Source organism: Mobula hypostoma, chromosome 21, assembly GCF_963921235.1.
Source record: "Mobula hypostoma chromosome 21, sMobHyp1.1, whole genome shotgun sequence".
NCBI classification, from domain to species: Eukaryota; Metazoa; Chordata; class Chondrichthyes; order Myliobatiformes; family Myliobatidae; genus Mobula; species Mobula hypostoma.
In genome coordinates, this window is record NC_086117.1 from 12,730,171 (window position 1) to 12,744,869 (window position 14,699).

The window sequence follows — 14,699 nt, forward strand, 5'->3', positions numbered from 1 at the left end:
CCATACAAGTACTAGAGGGCTAAGGCACAGACGAAAGGAAGGAGATTTTCATGGCATCTGTCCTGTTACTCTCTTTTAAGACTCACTCCAGGGATTTTCCAAGATTCCCATCTTGCACTATCCAGAAAAATAAATCATGATATACGCAGGCAAGGTCACGTATCGGATGTAAAGAATCAGCAACCCAGATGGAATCTGTGTTAATGTTAGAGTTTAACCCAATGAGAAAAGCGCGAGTCTGGACCAAAACCACAGGACTGGGATGAACAAATACAGCGTTTAAAAGCGCTGAGTAAGGTTGGAAGTTTAAAAAATATTTTGCTCTATTTAACGACAGGAGATGAGTAATTGATCCCCAGAATTGGAGGGTTGATTGTTAATTGAGAGGAAACTGAATGGTTTTGAGCTGATTTTGAGTTTTAAAAAGGCACTATTTTTATTTTTATCTTGAGGAGATATAGGAGTGGAACTTGATGTTTGCTAATGTGGTCATGGAAGTTGCTTTTCATTCATAGTATGTTCTGCGAAAAGCAGGGTTGGTGGAACCTGACTAACTGTATCACAGCCCGTTATGGAAACAACGATGTCCAAGAATGGAAAAGCCTACAAATGGCAGATACAACTCAGTCCATCCCAGGAAAAGCCCTTCCCGCCATTGAGCACATCTACAAAAAGCACTGCCACAAGAAAGCAGCACCCCTCCTCAAAGACCCCCACCATCCAGGCCATGCTCTCTTCTTGCTACTAGCATTGGGAAGGAGGTACAGGAGCCTTAGGCCCACACTACCAAGTTCAGGAAGTTATCACCCTACAGCCACAAGGCTCCTGAACGAGAGTGGAAAATCTCACTCACCTCATCACCAAACTGACACTGAACACAACCTATGGACTCACTTTCAAGGACTTTACAACACAGCACTATATATTTAATATTATTATTATTATTATTATTTTGCATTTGCACAGTTTGTTGGTTTTCTCATATTGGTTGTTTGTCAGTCTTTGTGTGCAGTTTTACATTGATTCCATTGTATTTCTTTGATCTACTGTGAACACCTGCAAGAAAATGAATCTCAGCATAGTTTGTTTTTCTTTATTTTATATTTTATTACTTTGAGACTCAGAGTGGTACAGCCCCTTCCGGCCCAACAAGCTGCAACACCCAGCAACCCACCAATTTAACTCCAGCCTAATCATAGGACAACTTACAAAGACCAATTAACCTGCCAACTGGTACATCTTTGGACTGTGGGAGGAAACCGGAGCACCCAAAGGAAACACATATGGTCATGGGGAGAACTTTTAAACTCTTTACAGACAGAGCTAGAAATGAACTCTGAGCTCCGTCACCCCGTGATGTAATAGCATCCCGCTAACCACTATGCTACCATGACACCCATATGTACTTATATGGTAGTCCAGTCACAAACAAGAGAAGATGTGCAGATGCTGGAAATCCGAGCAACACACACAAGATGCTGGAGGAAATACACAGGCCAGGTAGCATCTACGGAAAAGAGTGCAGTCAATGGCACTCTGACAATTGACAATAAACTGGACTGGTCAAAGAACACTGAGGCTGTCTACAAGAAGGGTCAGAGCCGTCTCTATTTCCTGAGGAGACTGAGGTCCTTTAACATCTGCCGGACGATGCTCTATGCAGTCTATGGTGGCCAGTGCTATCATGTTTGCTGTTGTGTGCTGGGGCAGCAGGCTGAGGGTAGCAGACACCAACAGAATCAACAAACTCAGTCGTAAGACCAGTGATGTTGTGGGGATGGAACTGGACTCTCTCACAGTGGTGTCTGAAAAGAGGATGCTGTCCAAGTTGCATGCCATCTTGGACAATGTCTCCCATCCACTACATAATGTACTGGTTGGGCACGGGAGTACATTCAGCCAGAGACTCATTCCACCGAGATGCAGCACAGAGCGTCATAGGAAGTCATTCCTGCCTGTGGCCATCAAACTTTACAACTCCTCCCTTGGAGGGTCAGACACATATTACTACTTTTTATTACTATTTATTATTTATGGTGCAACTGTAGCGAAAGCCAATTTCCCCCGGGATCAATAAATTATGATTATGCCTATGACTAATGCTTCGGGCCGAGACCCTTCATCAGGACTGAAAAAAAAGATGAGGGGTCATAGTAAGAAAGTGAGGGGAGGGGAGGAAGAACCACAAGGTGAGAGGTGAAACCGGGAGAGGGGGAGGGGTGAAGTAAAGAGCTGGGAAGTTGATCGGTGAAAGAGATACAGGGAGTCTGATAGGAGAGGACAGAAGGCCATGGAAGAAAGGGAAGGGGGAAGGAGCACCAGAGGGAGATAGGTTGTAGAATCAGTTCAGAGTTGAGGTGAGTAAGTTATCCACGCCGGTTCAGGAGCCTGATGGTTGAAGGGTAATAACTGTTCCTGAACCTAGTGGTGTGGGACCTAAGCCTCCCTAGGGTAACAGATTAAGTACCAAGAAATTTTAGCCAGAAGTTTGTACTTCTGAATGGAAATAAAAATATTAAGAAACACACTGGAAAATCCCCACAGTTTGTATCAAAAAGCACTTAAATTCAATCAGTATCTGAGGATGTTGCATTCGGTATTAAGTCCTCTGGGCTGTAGAGTGCTCAGGTAGAAGAGGGTCCAGTTCACAGAGCTGGTGTTCAGCTTTGGTGGCATGGTGTAAGGGACCAAAGATACTGGGATCCTAGTGAGAATGGCCATTAGGCAGGAGGTACAAGTGCCTTAGGTCCCACACCACCAGGTTTAGGAACAGTTATTACCCTTCAACCATCAGGCTCCTGAACCAGCACGAATAACCTCAACACAGACAAAATGCTGACGGAACTCAGCCGGCCAGGCAGCATCTATGGAAAAAAAGCACAATCTATATTTCGGCAGGTTTCGGCCCGAAACATCGACTGTACTTTTTCCACGGACGCCGCCTCGCTCCTGAGCTCCTCCAGCATTTTGTGTGTGTTGCTCAGTTTTCCAGCATTTGCAGAATCTCTCGTGTTTATGAATATCCTCAACTCTGATTCCACAACCTAAGGGATTTGTTGTGTCCATTCCAAGGCAGCTCATTCACCTTTGCTGCCCACCAGACACACAGCTCTCGCCTATGGCTCCAAGTCACTGCTTAAAGACTCTACAACTCATGTTCTCAGTATTATTTATGTATTAATTATGAATTATTATTATTATTATTGAAGTTTGTCTTCTTTTGCACATTGGTTACTTGTCAGTCTTTGTGTGTAGTTTTTCATTGATTCTATCGTATTTATTTGTTCTACTGTAAATGCCTGCAAAAAATAAATCTTAGGGTAGCGTATGGGACATAATATTTACTTTGATAATAAATTTACTTTGACCTTTGAACTCTCCAGTCTTTGGAGGGGGCTGAGAATCTTCCCAAATCCATAGACATTCTTCGAAGTAGCATGGGAGCCTTTGTTCCTGAAGAACCTGTTAAAACTTGGCGGTCGTTTGCCATAAAGGAATTTAAATAAGGGGCAAAGATTGTGTGAACCCTGTGGGGCAGTCGGAGTGTTCGGCTTCATACTGTAAGTGCTTCCTCACAGTGGCAATATGGAGTTGGGAGTTGGAGTCCTGTAACCCTGTGATGATATGCGTTTAATAATCAAAACCAACAGCCTTTATTTTCTGTGAAAAAAAAAGATTGAAATTGAAAGCTGTGAGTTGTTCCTGAGCGTACTGCATGCAGACAGGAAGAGACAATTCATTGAGCCTTGAGATAAAGATCCAACTGAGACATAAAACCAGCTGCAGTGACGAAACAAGGTCACGTTAATATTGAAACATGGAACACAGGCTTTCGATGTACTTACAGTGCTCTTCACAGAGTAAAGCTACAATGGGCAAAGATAAATTTATAGTCAGTGCTGCAAACTGGTGAAAATGATAGCAAAGAATCATAAATAAGGCATTCTAGGTGCACTGATCCCTGTGAAACACAACTAGTCATAAACTTCAGATCAGTAAACCACCCATCTCTCATTATCCTGTCTTCAATGGCCAAGAGAATTTTGTATTGTTGACACTGACACCATTTTCTGCTCCCTCGGTTTAGCTGGACAGGACAATTAGCACATCCACAAAGGAGATATGGAGGTCGAATTCATGTATGGTAATCATAAGTGCTTTCTGTGTTCAAAGGACACACAGTGGCAATGTCTTCAGAACCTAGAGAGATAACTTGCTTCCCTCCCCTGGAAGGCTTGTAGTGGAAGTCCCCCAACATTCCTAAAGGCAATGTCAAAATACACGCTACCTGAGAAATCTTTACAAAGTCTAGAATTTCCGGAATTATACCTGGAAAGCAGGATAGCATCGCTGTTAACGCATCGTTTTACAGCCCCAGCAACCGCCAATCAGGGTTCGATTCCTGCCTCTGCAGGTACCGTGGAGAGCATTCTGGCTGCATCACTGTCTGGAATGGAGGGGCTACTGCACAGGACCGAAAGAAGCTGCAGAAGATTGTAAATCTAGTCAGCTCAATCTTGGGCACTAGCCGACAACGTACCCAGCACATCTTTAGGGAGCGGTGTCTCAGAAAGGCAGCGTCCATTATTAAGGACCACCAGCACCGAGGGCATGCCCTTTTCTCACTGTTACCATCAGGTAGGAGATACAGAAGCCTGAAGACACATACTCAGTGATTCAGGAACAGCTTCTTCCCCTCTGCCATCCGATTCCTAAATGGACATTGAAGCATTGGACACTACCTCAATCCTTTTAATATACAGTATTTCTGTTCTTGCACGTTTTTAAAAACCTATTGAATATGTGAAATTGATTTACTTGTTTATGTTTTATTTATTTTATTTTTTTCCTCTCTCCTAGATTACGTATTGCATTGAACTGCTGCTGCCTAGTTATCAAATTTCACGCCACAGGCCGGTGATAATAAACCTGATTCTAGTTCTGGTTCTGTCTGTAAGGAGGGTGCACATTCTCCTCAGGACCATGCAGGTTTTCTCCGGGTGCTCCAGTTTCCTCCCACATTCCAAAATCGTACGGTTAGAGTTATGGTCAGTGAGGTGTGGGCGTGCTATGCTTGCACAGATGTGTGGTGACATTTGCGGGCTGCCCCCAGCACAATGTTCGCCGATTTGATTTTTCGCAAACGACGTATTTCACTGTATGTACATATTTCACCGGGGGAGTGGGGGGAGTACGGTGTGTCCAGGGTGGCATCTCTGGTGAAGGGGCTTGTCGTGTCCATTCCAAGGCACCTCACTCACCCTTACAGCTCACCGGACACTCAACTCTCGCCGATGGCTCCAAGTCGCTGTTTGCATGTGACAGCGGCCACACCCTGGTACAGGCGGGCCAAACCAAGTGAGGGCAGCCGGTGGCCTTGTACCCCGGTGAGATAGGGACGTGCCTGTCCTGGCATGCGAAGTCCGCTCCATTGGACTGGGCAGATGAGATCTACAGTGAGATCCGATGGCCAGGTAGGAGGTCCCGCAATGTTCCGTGGAGAGTGAAGGGCATGACAAGGCACAGGTGTCACGGCCATCCACTGCAACCGAGGAAGATACCAGTCTGTGACGCTTGTTCGTACCACTGGACCCAGACTTCCGAGGTCGAGACAGTGGAACTGCCCCAGTGCAACGACTTTCCCAACTTTAAAAACCTCCCACACAGCTTTCCTGTCATCGTCGGACATGATGGACAACCACCACCTATTTCACTGTGGTGTATATGGACAAATAAAGCTATTCTTGTTGTTTTGCTGATTGCCAAGTCACGTAACAGGCAGGGAATTAGAGACAGGTTTACCGGCTGCTCAGTAGTAACCCATGGACTGTGAACACAAACTCTTTACACAGGAATTTATAACGGAGAAGATGGCTACACAGAAAGCATCGAGGTTATGTCAAGGTAAAGTAGGAGTTCCATATTGAACCCCCGCCACAAGGTGACGGGTATTATTGAATGTTAACAATGCAGGCATGGTGGAATGGAGCTGCCTCTATAGTCAGGGCTGTGCTGTCCACCTCCAGAGATGCGAATACGGTGTGCAAGTCCTGCACTTTGCAATCAATTCCTTACTGAGAGTCAAGCCTTCCGGGTGCCCTAGAACAAGGATACCAGGGTGCAGGTCTGGGCTTCCAGTCTGCTCTCCATCAGACTCAAAGCCAGACAAAGCTGAAGGTCAGGAGAACCATTTGGACGTATAGTCAGAGAGAGATCCATTATGGGAACAAATCATTCAGCCCACACTGACTATCCTAATCTATTTTATTCTCCCTCTATTAATTTCCACCCCAATCCTACCAAATATACACACTCAGACAACACACTAGGTCTAATTGTACAACTTACTGGGACTATCAATTTAGCGACCTGCTCATCTTTGGATGTGAGAGGAAAAGTTGCACCAAAGTTCAGGAACTACTCCTGTCAGGGTGATGGAGGAGGGACATATTCTCTGATGGGTGGAAAGCAGAAACAACCCAAGAGTCACGAGGTTACTGGTTGGGTGCCACAGTCGCGTAGCTAGCGGTTAGCGCGATGCTATTACAGCTCAGGGTGCTCTGGAGGTTGGAGTTCAATTCCTGCGCCGTTCTGTAAGGAGTTTCTGGACATCCTCGCTGTGGAATGCTTGGGTTTTCCTCACATAGGGCAAAGATGGACTGGTTAGGTTAATTAATCATTGCAAATTGACCCTTGATTAGGTCGGGGTTAATCAGGTTTGTCAGGGGTTGCAAAGCTTGAAGGGTCAGATTGGCCTACACCGTGCCGTATCACTAAATAAATAAATAAACAGTTCAGCGATTAAACCGCAATCCATTTCATAATGTAGGATACGGTAAGATTTTACACTGATAGAGGGAAGCAGAGGAGATAAGAACTGAAACCAGCTCAGTATGCAGGAGATGGTCAAGAACTGATGTGGTGAAATAGGGCGAAGCCACAACGTGGGAGGCCAGTAGAGGGGTCTACAATACTCCCTGACTGCCCACCACACGATTCAAGGTCTTGTGCCTGTCAATGCGACAACCTGTTGGGCTGGTGGAAGAGGCACCTTCACAGACCAACTCATGGCAAGAATCAACACACACGCAGCACGTTTGATAGGTTTTTAGGTTAATATTTATAAAGTATAAAACCAATTTATTTTTAAAGCCTTTCAGTCTATGGCAACCCAACAAAAGGACAAAAGCATCAGTCTTCTAGGAGCATAACGGCAGCCAAATATTATCATTTGCAGTTAAGGAGCATGTTCCCTACAGTGGAGAGCCCATTGCCGGCAGTAGGAAAACTGTTATACATCGGATGGCTCACTTCTAGAGATCAAGGTCAGTGGTAGCAACATACAATAAACTGCTCATTTATTTTTCTCCAAAAAACCAAAAGGTAAAAGGCAATTGAGTAGTCCTTGTGCATAGACATTGTGGACACTACAAACGTGGTACACTCTACTTTAGTTCCTCCATTTCCTGGTAGTTGGAACACGTGTGAGTGTTGAGCATGTGCCTTTCTGGTTTTGGAACCCGCTCCAGGATGAGGCCAGAACATCTTGGGAAATTGTCACTGACTGGACTTTGGAAATTAATGTCCATAGAGTCTCAGATAAACCCTGGTTCTCCTCCTGGGAATGGGATAGAAAATAACCCTTGGATCTTGCAAGAGGAAAGGACTTCGAAGCCCTTACAAAGCTTCAAAAGGACTAGATTAGCTGGGGGAAGTCACTGGCAGCAATGAGTACAAGGTTTAGCGAGATGTTAGATCATCTGTGACTTGCACCGAGGCAGTTTGCTGTACTATTGAGTCTTCTGTGCTGTTGTCCAGAAGCTCATCCTCTGAGAAGCTGATGTGTAGGCAGGTCTCGTTGAGTGGTGGAGAAAAGGGCAGGGTACTGTCGGTGTGGTCCAGAGGCCCCTTGCGGCTGCTGGCCAGGGTACTGAGAGGAAGATCTACCTGAGGGTTTGATTTTCCAGGTTGGTGTCCGCAGCGAGCAGGCGGGGTGGCGGCCGTCCCGTCCTTCCCAGCGGCCGTCTGGAGCTCCATGGGGCAAAACCTCTCGTCGGTGGGCGGCCAGGCTTCCGAATCAAACTCAGACGGAGCAAAAGTGCAGGAGGAAACATCTGTGAAACTGGACTCGTGCGAGGTCTGGTGCAGACTGTTGACCATTACCTGCTCAGCGCACTGCGAGGTGGGCTCGACAGCGAAAGGGAGGGACCTCGTCTGGCGCTTTCTTGTGGCAGCTGGTGGGGGGTTGAGTCGCGGAATGGCGTGATTAAACCTACAAACAGGAGGAAAAGAACTATTAAAACTTGGATGGCAATGTTACCAGTTACACTTAACTATATCCTAAACCACTGTCCCAGAGCCTTGGAACTGCAGGCAGCCATCATTTCTTACTTAAAAACAATTATTTGAGGATAATGTTGGCTGTGTGAAATACTTGGCTTGCCAGCTGCAATTAAGTGTCTGGATAGATAACTCTGCGCACAATCTATAAATGGATTTTTACATTAGTGGCCTGTGTTTTGCCTTTCAGATGTCAAGTCTGTCAGACACAGTAACTGTCTATAATTTGGCTAATTTTATGGTTTGGCATGGAATATGAAAAGAAATGTTCCAGTAATGCAAACAGCTGGATAATAACCACATTGAAGAGTTGATCCATTTGGGTTGGGACTGTCGCTCTGAATGTCAAATACTTCAACCCTCGCAATCTTAAAAACACGCCTTCGATTTTGAAATAAGAGTTTTAAAAAAAATCTATTTAGAGTTACAGCTCTTCCGGCCCAGCGAGCCCACACTGCCAAATTACACCATGTGATCAATTAACCTGCGAACCTGTTTACCTTTGGACTGTGGGAGGAAACGGGAACACCCGGATGAAACCCAAGCAGTCATGGGGAGCATGTACAAACTCTTTACAAACAGCGGCAGGAAGTGAACCTGGGTCGTTGGCACTGTAACAGCATCACACTAACTGCTACGCTACTGTAATGACCCTCATTTGCAGGCACTGTTTGTTGATCTCGTTAATACCCTCCCACTTTGATCTGGCCCAGACCTTCGTTAACCGGGTCCAACATTAATTACCTTTATTGGGGTCTTCTTTTATCCATCACCTATCTTATTATGAGTGAGAGAGGAGTGCCAGGTATTGTAGAATGTTTTGTAAGTAAGGAGAGAGGGGGTCGGTTTTGGGATAGAGGACTTGCTTAAAATTATGAATGTGTGGGAATGATTGTGGGTGAAATTGGAGGGGACTGAGCATCAGGAAGTGTTACTTGCTATCAGGATGTTTGTTGTGGGTGCTTAGAATTAATGCAGAGTCCCTTAGGACTCCTGGTTGTGCGACCACCATTTCCACTTGCCAACACTGCACCAGAGTCAGTGGCTCCTGGATCGGCCTCTACAGCCACCAGAGGACCCACCAATAGACAAACCCTTGGGAGAACATCATACTTACTCAAGTGAATGCACTGATACTACTGAATATGTTTAAGGCAAAGGGGCGTTGTTTTAGTTTCGTTGGGTGCTTAGGATTAGGGGATGTGTTTAGGGTCAGGGTGCAGGGTTTGGGTTAGTTCAAAGTCAAGGTTATTGTCATTCAACCGTACACATGTATATCGCCAAATGAGATCCTCCAGATCAAGGTGCACAATACAGTACATATGACTCACACATAACAATTATCGTAATATTAATACAAATAATAATGTGCATTAACTGTACGATACAAGTTTAAAAAATCAACAGTGTTAACACTACTGGCTCTTCATAGGTGATAAGATCTGATAGTGGTAAGGAGTTCTGGTCCAACAACCTGAGGGAAGAAGCTGTTTCCCATCCTAACAGTTCTTGTCCTAATGCTACAGTACCTCCTGCCTGATGGTAAGAGGTCAAAACGATTGTTGGACGGATAGGAGGCGTCACTGACAATACTCAGGGCCCTGTGTATGCAGTGCTCCTGATAAATATCTCAGACTGGTGGAAGAGAGACCTCACAGATCCTCTCAGATGCCTTGCAATTCCTGCAACAGATGCCGATGCAACTTGTCAGGTCACTCTCGATGGTGCTCCTGTAAATATTGGTTAAAATGGGGAAGGGGACCCTCACTCGCTTCAGTCTCCTCAGGAAGTGGAGACACTGCTGGGCTTTTTTGACCTAAGAGATGGCGTTGAGAGACCAGATGTTATCGTCTGTTATGTGCACACCCTGAAACTTGGTGCTCCTAGCTCTCTACACAGGGAACTGTGTATGTGGAGTGAGTGGTCAGCCTGCACATTCCTAAAGTCCACAATCATCTCTTTGGTCTTGTCCGCATTGAGTCTCAAGTTGCTGTGCTCACACCATTGTACCAGGCGCTCTACCTCCTGTCTGTACGCTGTTTTGTCATCGTCGTTGATGAGGCCAGCCACTGTTGTGTCATCAGCGGACTTGATGATTCTGTTTGAATGGATCTAGCAGTGAAGTCATGTACCAGCAGCAGAGACAGCAGCGGGCTGAGTATGCAGCCCTGGGGAGCGTCGGTGCTCAGCTTGACGGAGCTGGAGATGATTCTGCCAACACGGACTGACTGTGGTCTTTCCGTCAAGAAGTCCAGAATCCAGTTACAGAGAGAGGTGTTGACACCCAGTGAGGACAGCTTACCAGTTGCTGAGGGTTGATCGTATTGAATGCAGAGCTGACGTCAGTCAACAGTATCTTGGCATAGGAGCCACCATTTTCCTGGTGGAACAGGACAGAAAGGAGTGCAGAGGCCTTGTGGACCGATAAGCAAATTAGAAAGTGTCTAATGTAGCAGTAAGATAGGATATTGCAATAGGGTTAGGACACATGCTTTTGGTTTTCTCCAGGTGCTCTGGTTTCCTCCCAGATTTCAAAGATGTACAGATTAGTAGGTTAATTGGTCACAGGGGTGCAATTGTGCGGCATTGGACCAGAAGGGCTGTATCTCTAAATTTAAGTAAGGTAGACTCACTTACATTAACTCTATTCTTTTTTCCCCACGTTCCCAACAGCTCCCTCCAAATGCACAACAGGAGCTCTCTACAGTTGCCAATAAACCTACCAACCTGTCTAATGTAACTAAGAGCAAATTTCTTTTTGAATCCCAAACGTACTTATTTACTTGCCTTCACATTCCCCAGCTTCTGTGGTGGGATTTGAACTCACGCCTGTGGATCAATGGTCCAGAACTCTGCTGGTCCAACTAAAGTACTACACTACCACAACTGCACTACCATTCCCGTCACCAAACAAGTAACTAATGCTGCTAGGAGCTTGAAATGAAAGCAGACAATGCTGGAGACACTCAGCAGGTCAGGCAACATCTGTGAAGAGAGAAACAGAGTTAACATTTCGGGCCAAGGACCCTTTATCAGAATTACAATGACCTCACCCATTCAGATGCTTATTGTTTATATCTGTTGCTCATTGGGGTGTATTGAGATCTACAGTGAGATCTAACAGCCAAGAAGGTGGTTCTGCAACGCTCCATGGAGAGGGAAGGGCATGACAAGGCACAGAAGATGTCATGGTCATCCACTGCAGCCAAGGAAGTCCCCAGTTTGAGACGTTTCTTTGTATCACTGTACCTGGACTTCAGAAATCAAGGGAGTGGAACTGCCCCAGTATGAAGTCTTTTCCACTTTAAAAACCTTCGTGCACCGGCTTCCCGTCATCATTGGACACGATGGACAACCACCATTGTTCACTGACTATTGTTCTGCCTTCAATAATATTACTCCAAGCAAACTCCAAACCCTGGGAATCAATGCCTCCCTCCGCAACTGAATCCTTGATTTCCAACAGACTGCAGTCAGTAAGAATAGGCAGCAACACCTTGGCCACAATTATTCTAAACACTGGTGCTCCACAAGGTTGTGTCCTCAGTCCTCTTCCTCTACTCCCTGTACCCGTGACTGCATGGCCCGATTCACCTCCAACGCCATACACAAGTTTGCAGATGACACCATTGTAGTGGGCTGCATCTCAAGTAACAAGGAGTCAGAATGCAGGAAGGAGAAAGAGAGCTTAGTGACATGGCGTCAAGTGAACTGCCTTTCCCTCAGTATCAACAGAACAAAAGAGCTGGCCATTGACGTCAGAAAGGGGTGTGGGGGGTGCACGTGCTCCTGTCTACATCAACGGTGTTGAGGTTGGAGGGTTGAGAGCTTCACATCACCAATAAACTGTCCTGGTCCACAGAAAGCTCATCAGCCTCTCTACTTCCTCGGGAGGCTAAAGGAACGTGTCCCTGTCGACCCCTAACAATTTTTATTGATGTACCATAGAAAACTTCTGTCTGGATGCAGAAATTCCATGGTATGACAACTGCTCTGCATGTGACCACAGAAAACTGCAGAGAGTTGTGGACACAGCTCAGCACCTCATGGGAACCAGTCTCCCCTCTACGGACTCTGTCTGTGCTTCTTGCTGCCTCAGTAAAGCAGCCAGTATAACCAAAAGTCCCACCCACCCTGGCCATTCTCTCGTCTCCCCTCTCCCACTGGGCACGTACCACCAGGCCCAAGGACAGCTTCTACCCCACTGTTATAAGACTCTTGAACAGACCATTTGAACAATAAAATGGGCTGTTGGCCTCAAAATCTATCTCATTATAATCTTGTGCTTTATTGTCTACATGCACTGTATATTTTTGTTAGCTTTTACACTTTATTCTGCATTGCTATTGTTTTACCTTATTCTAGCTCAATGCACTGTGTAATGATTTGATCTGTACGAACAGTTTGCAAGGCAAGCTTTTAACGGCGTCTTGGCACATGTGACAATAAACCAATACTAATGGGCAAACATGCAGGTGACGACTTCACTTGTATCTCATATCCTTTCATAAACAAAAGGGGTTCAGCAGGATGCTATTGGATTAGAGGGTATAAATTATAAGGAGAGGTTGGACACACTTTCATTTTTTTTTCCTTTTGTGGAGCTTTCCAAAAAATGAAGACCATATTAACAGACAGAAAGATGATCATGTACACTAAAAACAGAATACTGCAGTGCTACATTTATTCCATCCTGACTTATGGAAGTGAATGCTGGACCATTTCTCCAGAAATGGAAAAGAGACTAGAAGCAGCTGAATTATGGTTCTACAGGAGAATGTTAAAAATATCATGGACCACACACACATCAAATGAAGAAGTTCTCAGAAGAGCCCAAGCAGTTCGATCACTCATACCAACAATAAGAGAAAGACAACTCAGATTCCTAGGACACATCATGCGGAAAGATGAACTAGAAAAACTCATACTCTCTGGAAAGATCGAGGGGAGCAAGCCTAGAGGAAGACCTCGGCTTATGTACATCAAAAGCATAGCCAGGTCTTCACATCGAAGAAATGGAAGTCATCCAAAAAACGAAGGATAGATCTATATGGAAAACCATGGTCACCAAAGTCCGCATTGGATATGGTACCTAGACAGAGGAGCATCAGGGACCTAATAGATGTTGATAAAATTACAAGAACTGTAGACAGAGGAGACAGATAGAGTCTTTTCCCCCCGGGTTGAAATTTAGGCATTTGAGGTGAGAATGGGAAAGTTGAAAGGAGATGCGTGGGGCAAGTTTCATGTCATTTTATTTATTTATTTAGCAACACGACGCAAAGTAGGTTCTTCGAGCTGTGACACCCTAGCAACCCCTGACAACCCAATTTTTAGTGCTAAACTAATCAAATTACCATGACCAATTAACCCACCTGGTATGTCTTTGGATCGTGGAAGGATACTGGAGCCCCCAGGGGAACCCACGCTACCTACAGGGAGGGTGTACAGAGGCTCCTTACAGAATGACCTTGAAATTGAACTCGGAACTCCATCACTCCAAGCTGTGACAGCAACGTGCTAGTCGTCCCAAAGAGAGTGGAAGGTGGCAGGAAAGTGCTACCAGGGACGGTGGTGGAAGCAGATACGACAGAGGATTTTCGATGGACTGAAGAACCTGCAGGGAATGGTGGGATATGGGTCATGTGCAGGCAGAGAGATTTGGTATAATTTGGCATTGTGTTCAACATAATTATCATGGGTCGATAGGAGGAGTATGAAGGACAATGGTCCAGGTGCAGGTTGATGGGACTAGGTAGAGTAATACTATACCATGGACTAGATGGGCCAAAGGACCGGTTTCTGTGCTGTAGTGAATCAGAATCAGGTTTAATATCACCAGCATATGCCTTGAAACGTCATCTTTGCAGCAGCAGTACAATGCAATAGATAATAATTGACTCTATAGTAGGGTCTATGACTCTATGCTTTTATATTTATTGTGTTTCTTTTTATTGAGTTCCTTATGCTTAATGTGATTTTATATGCTGCATTGGATCTGGAGTTACAATCATTTCATTATCCTTTAAACTTGATGAATGACAGTAAACAATCTTGAATTTGAATTTGAAATCCAACGCCACACAGACACAGAAAAAATGACTTCAATCCTTCCAAAGCGGTGGGTGCAAATCCCGCAGAGCTTGGCCACAAGGAATCAGTTTGTCACCTCATTCAGAGGTCAGCAATAAATGTTGATCTCCCCAGTGACGTCCACACTCCAGAAATAAATTTGAAAAAAAATCACTGATAAATCAAAGAAATTTGTCATTGACAGGAGCCCAGAACCAGACTTCAATATTGATTTCTATCAAAATCCTGACAGAAGGCTTCTTTATTTGAAGTTGGTCCCACCTCAG

At 45.2% G+C, this 14,699-nt stretch overlaps 1 protein-coding gene across 1 annotated transcript in view; it reads right to left on the reverse strand.

The window, feature by feature from the left end:
- Nucleotides 1-2,041: 2,041 nt before the first annotated feature.
- Nucleotides 2,042-14,699, reverse strand: part of si:dkey-34e4.1 (carboxyl-terminal PDZ ligand of neuronal nitric oxide synthase protein) — a 146,135-nt gene continuing 133,477 nt past the window's right edge. Inside the window, exon 11 of the mRNA XM_063073436.1 lies at nt 2,042-8,272. Coding sequence (XP_062929506.1) covers nt 7,741-8,272 — 532 coding nt within the window. The 3' untranslated portion in view covers nt 2,042-7,740. The remainder of the gene's footprint in view (nt 8,273-14,699) is intronic.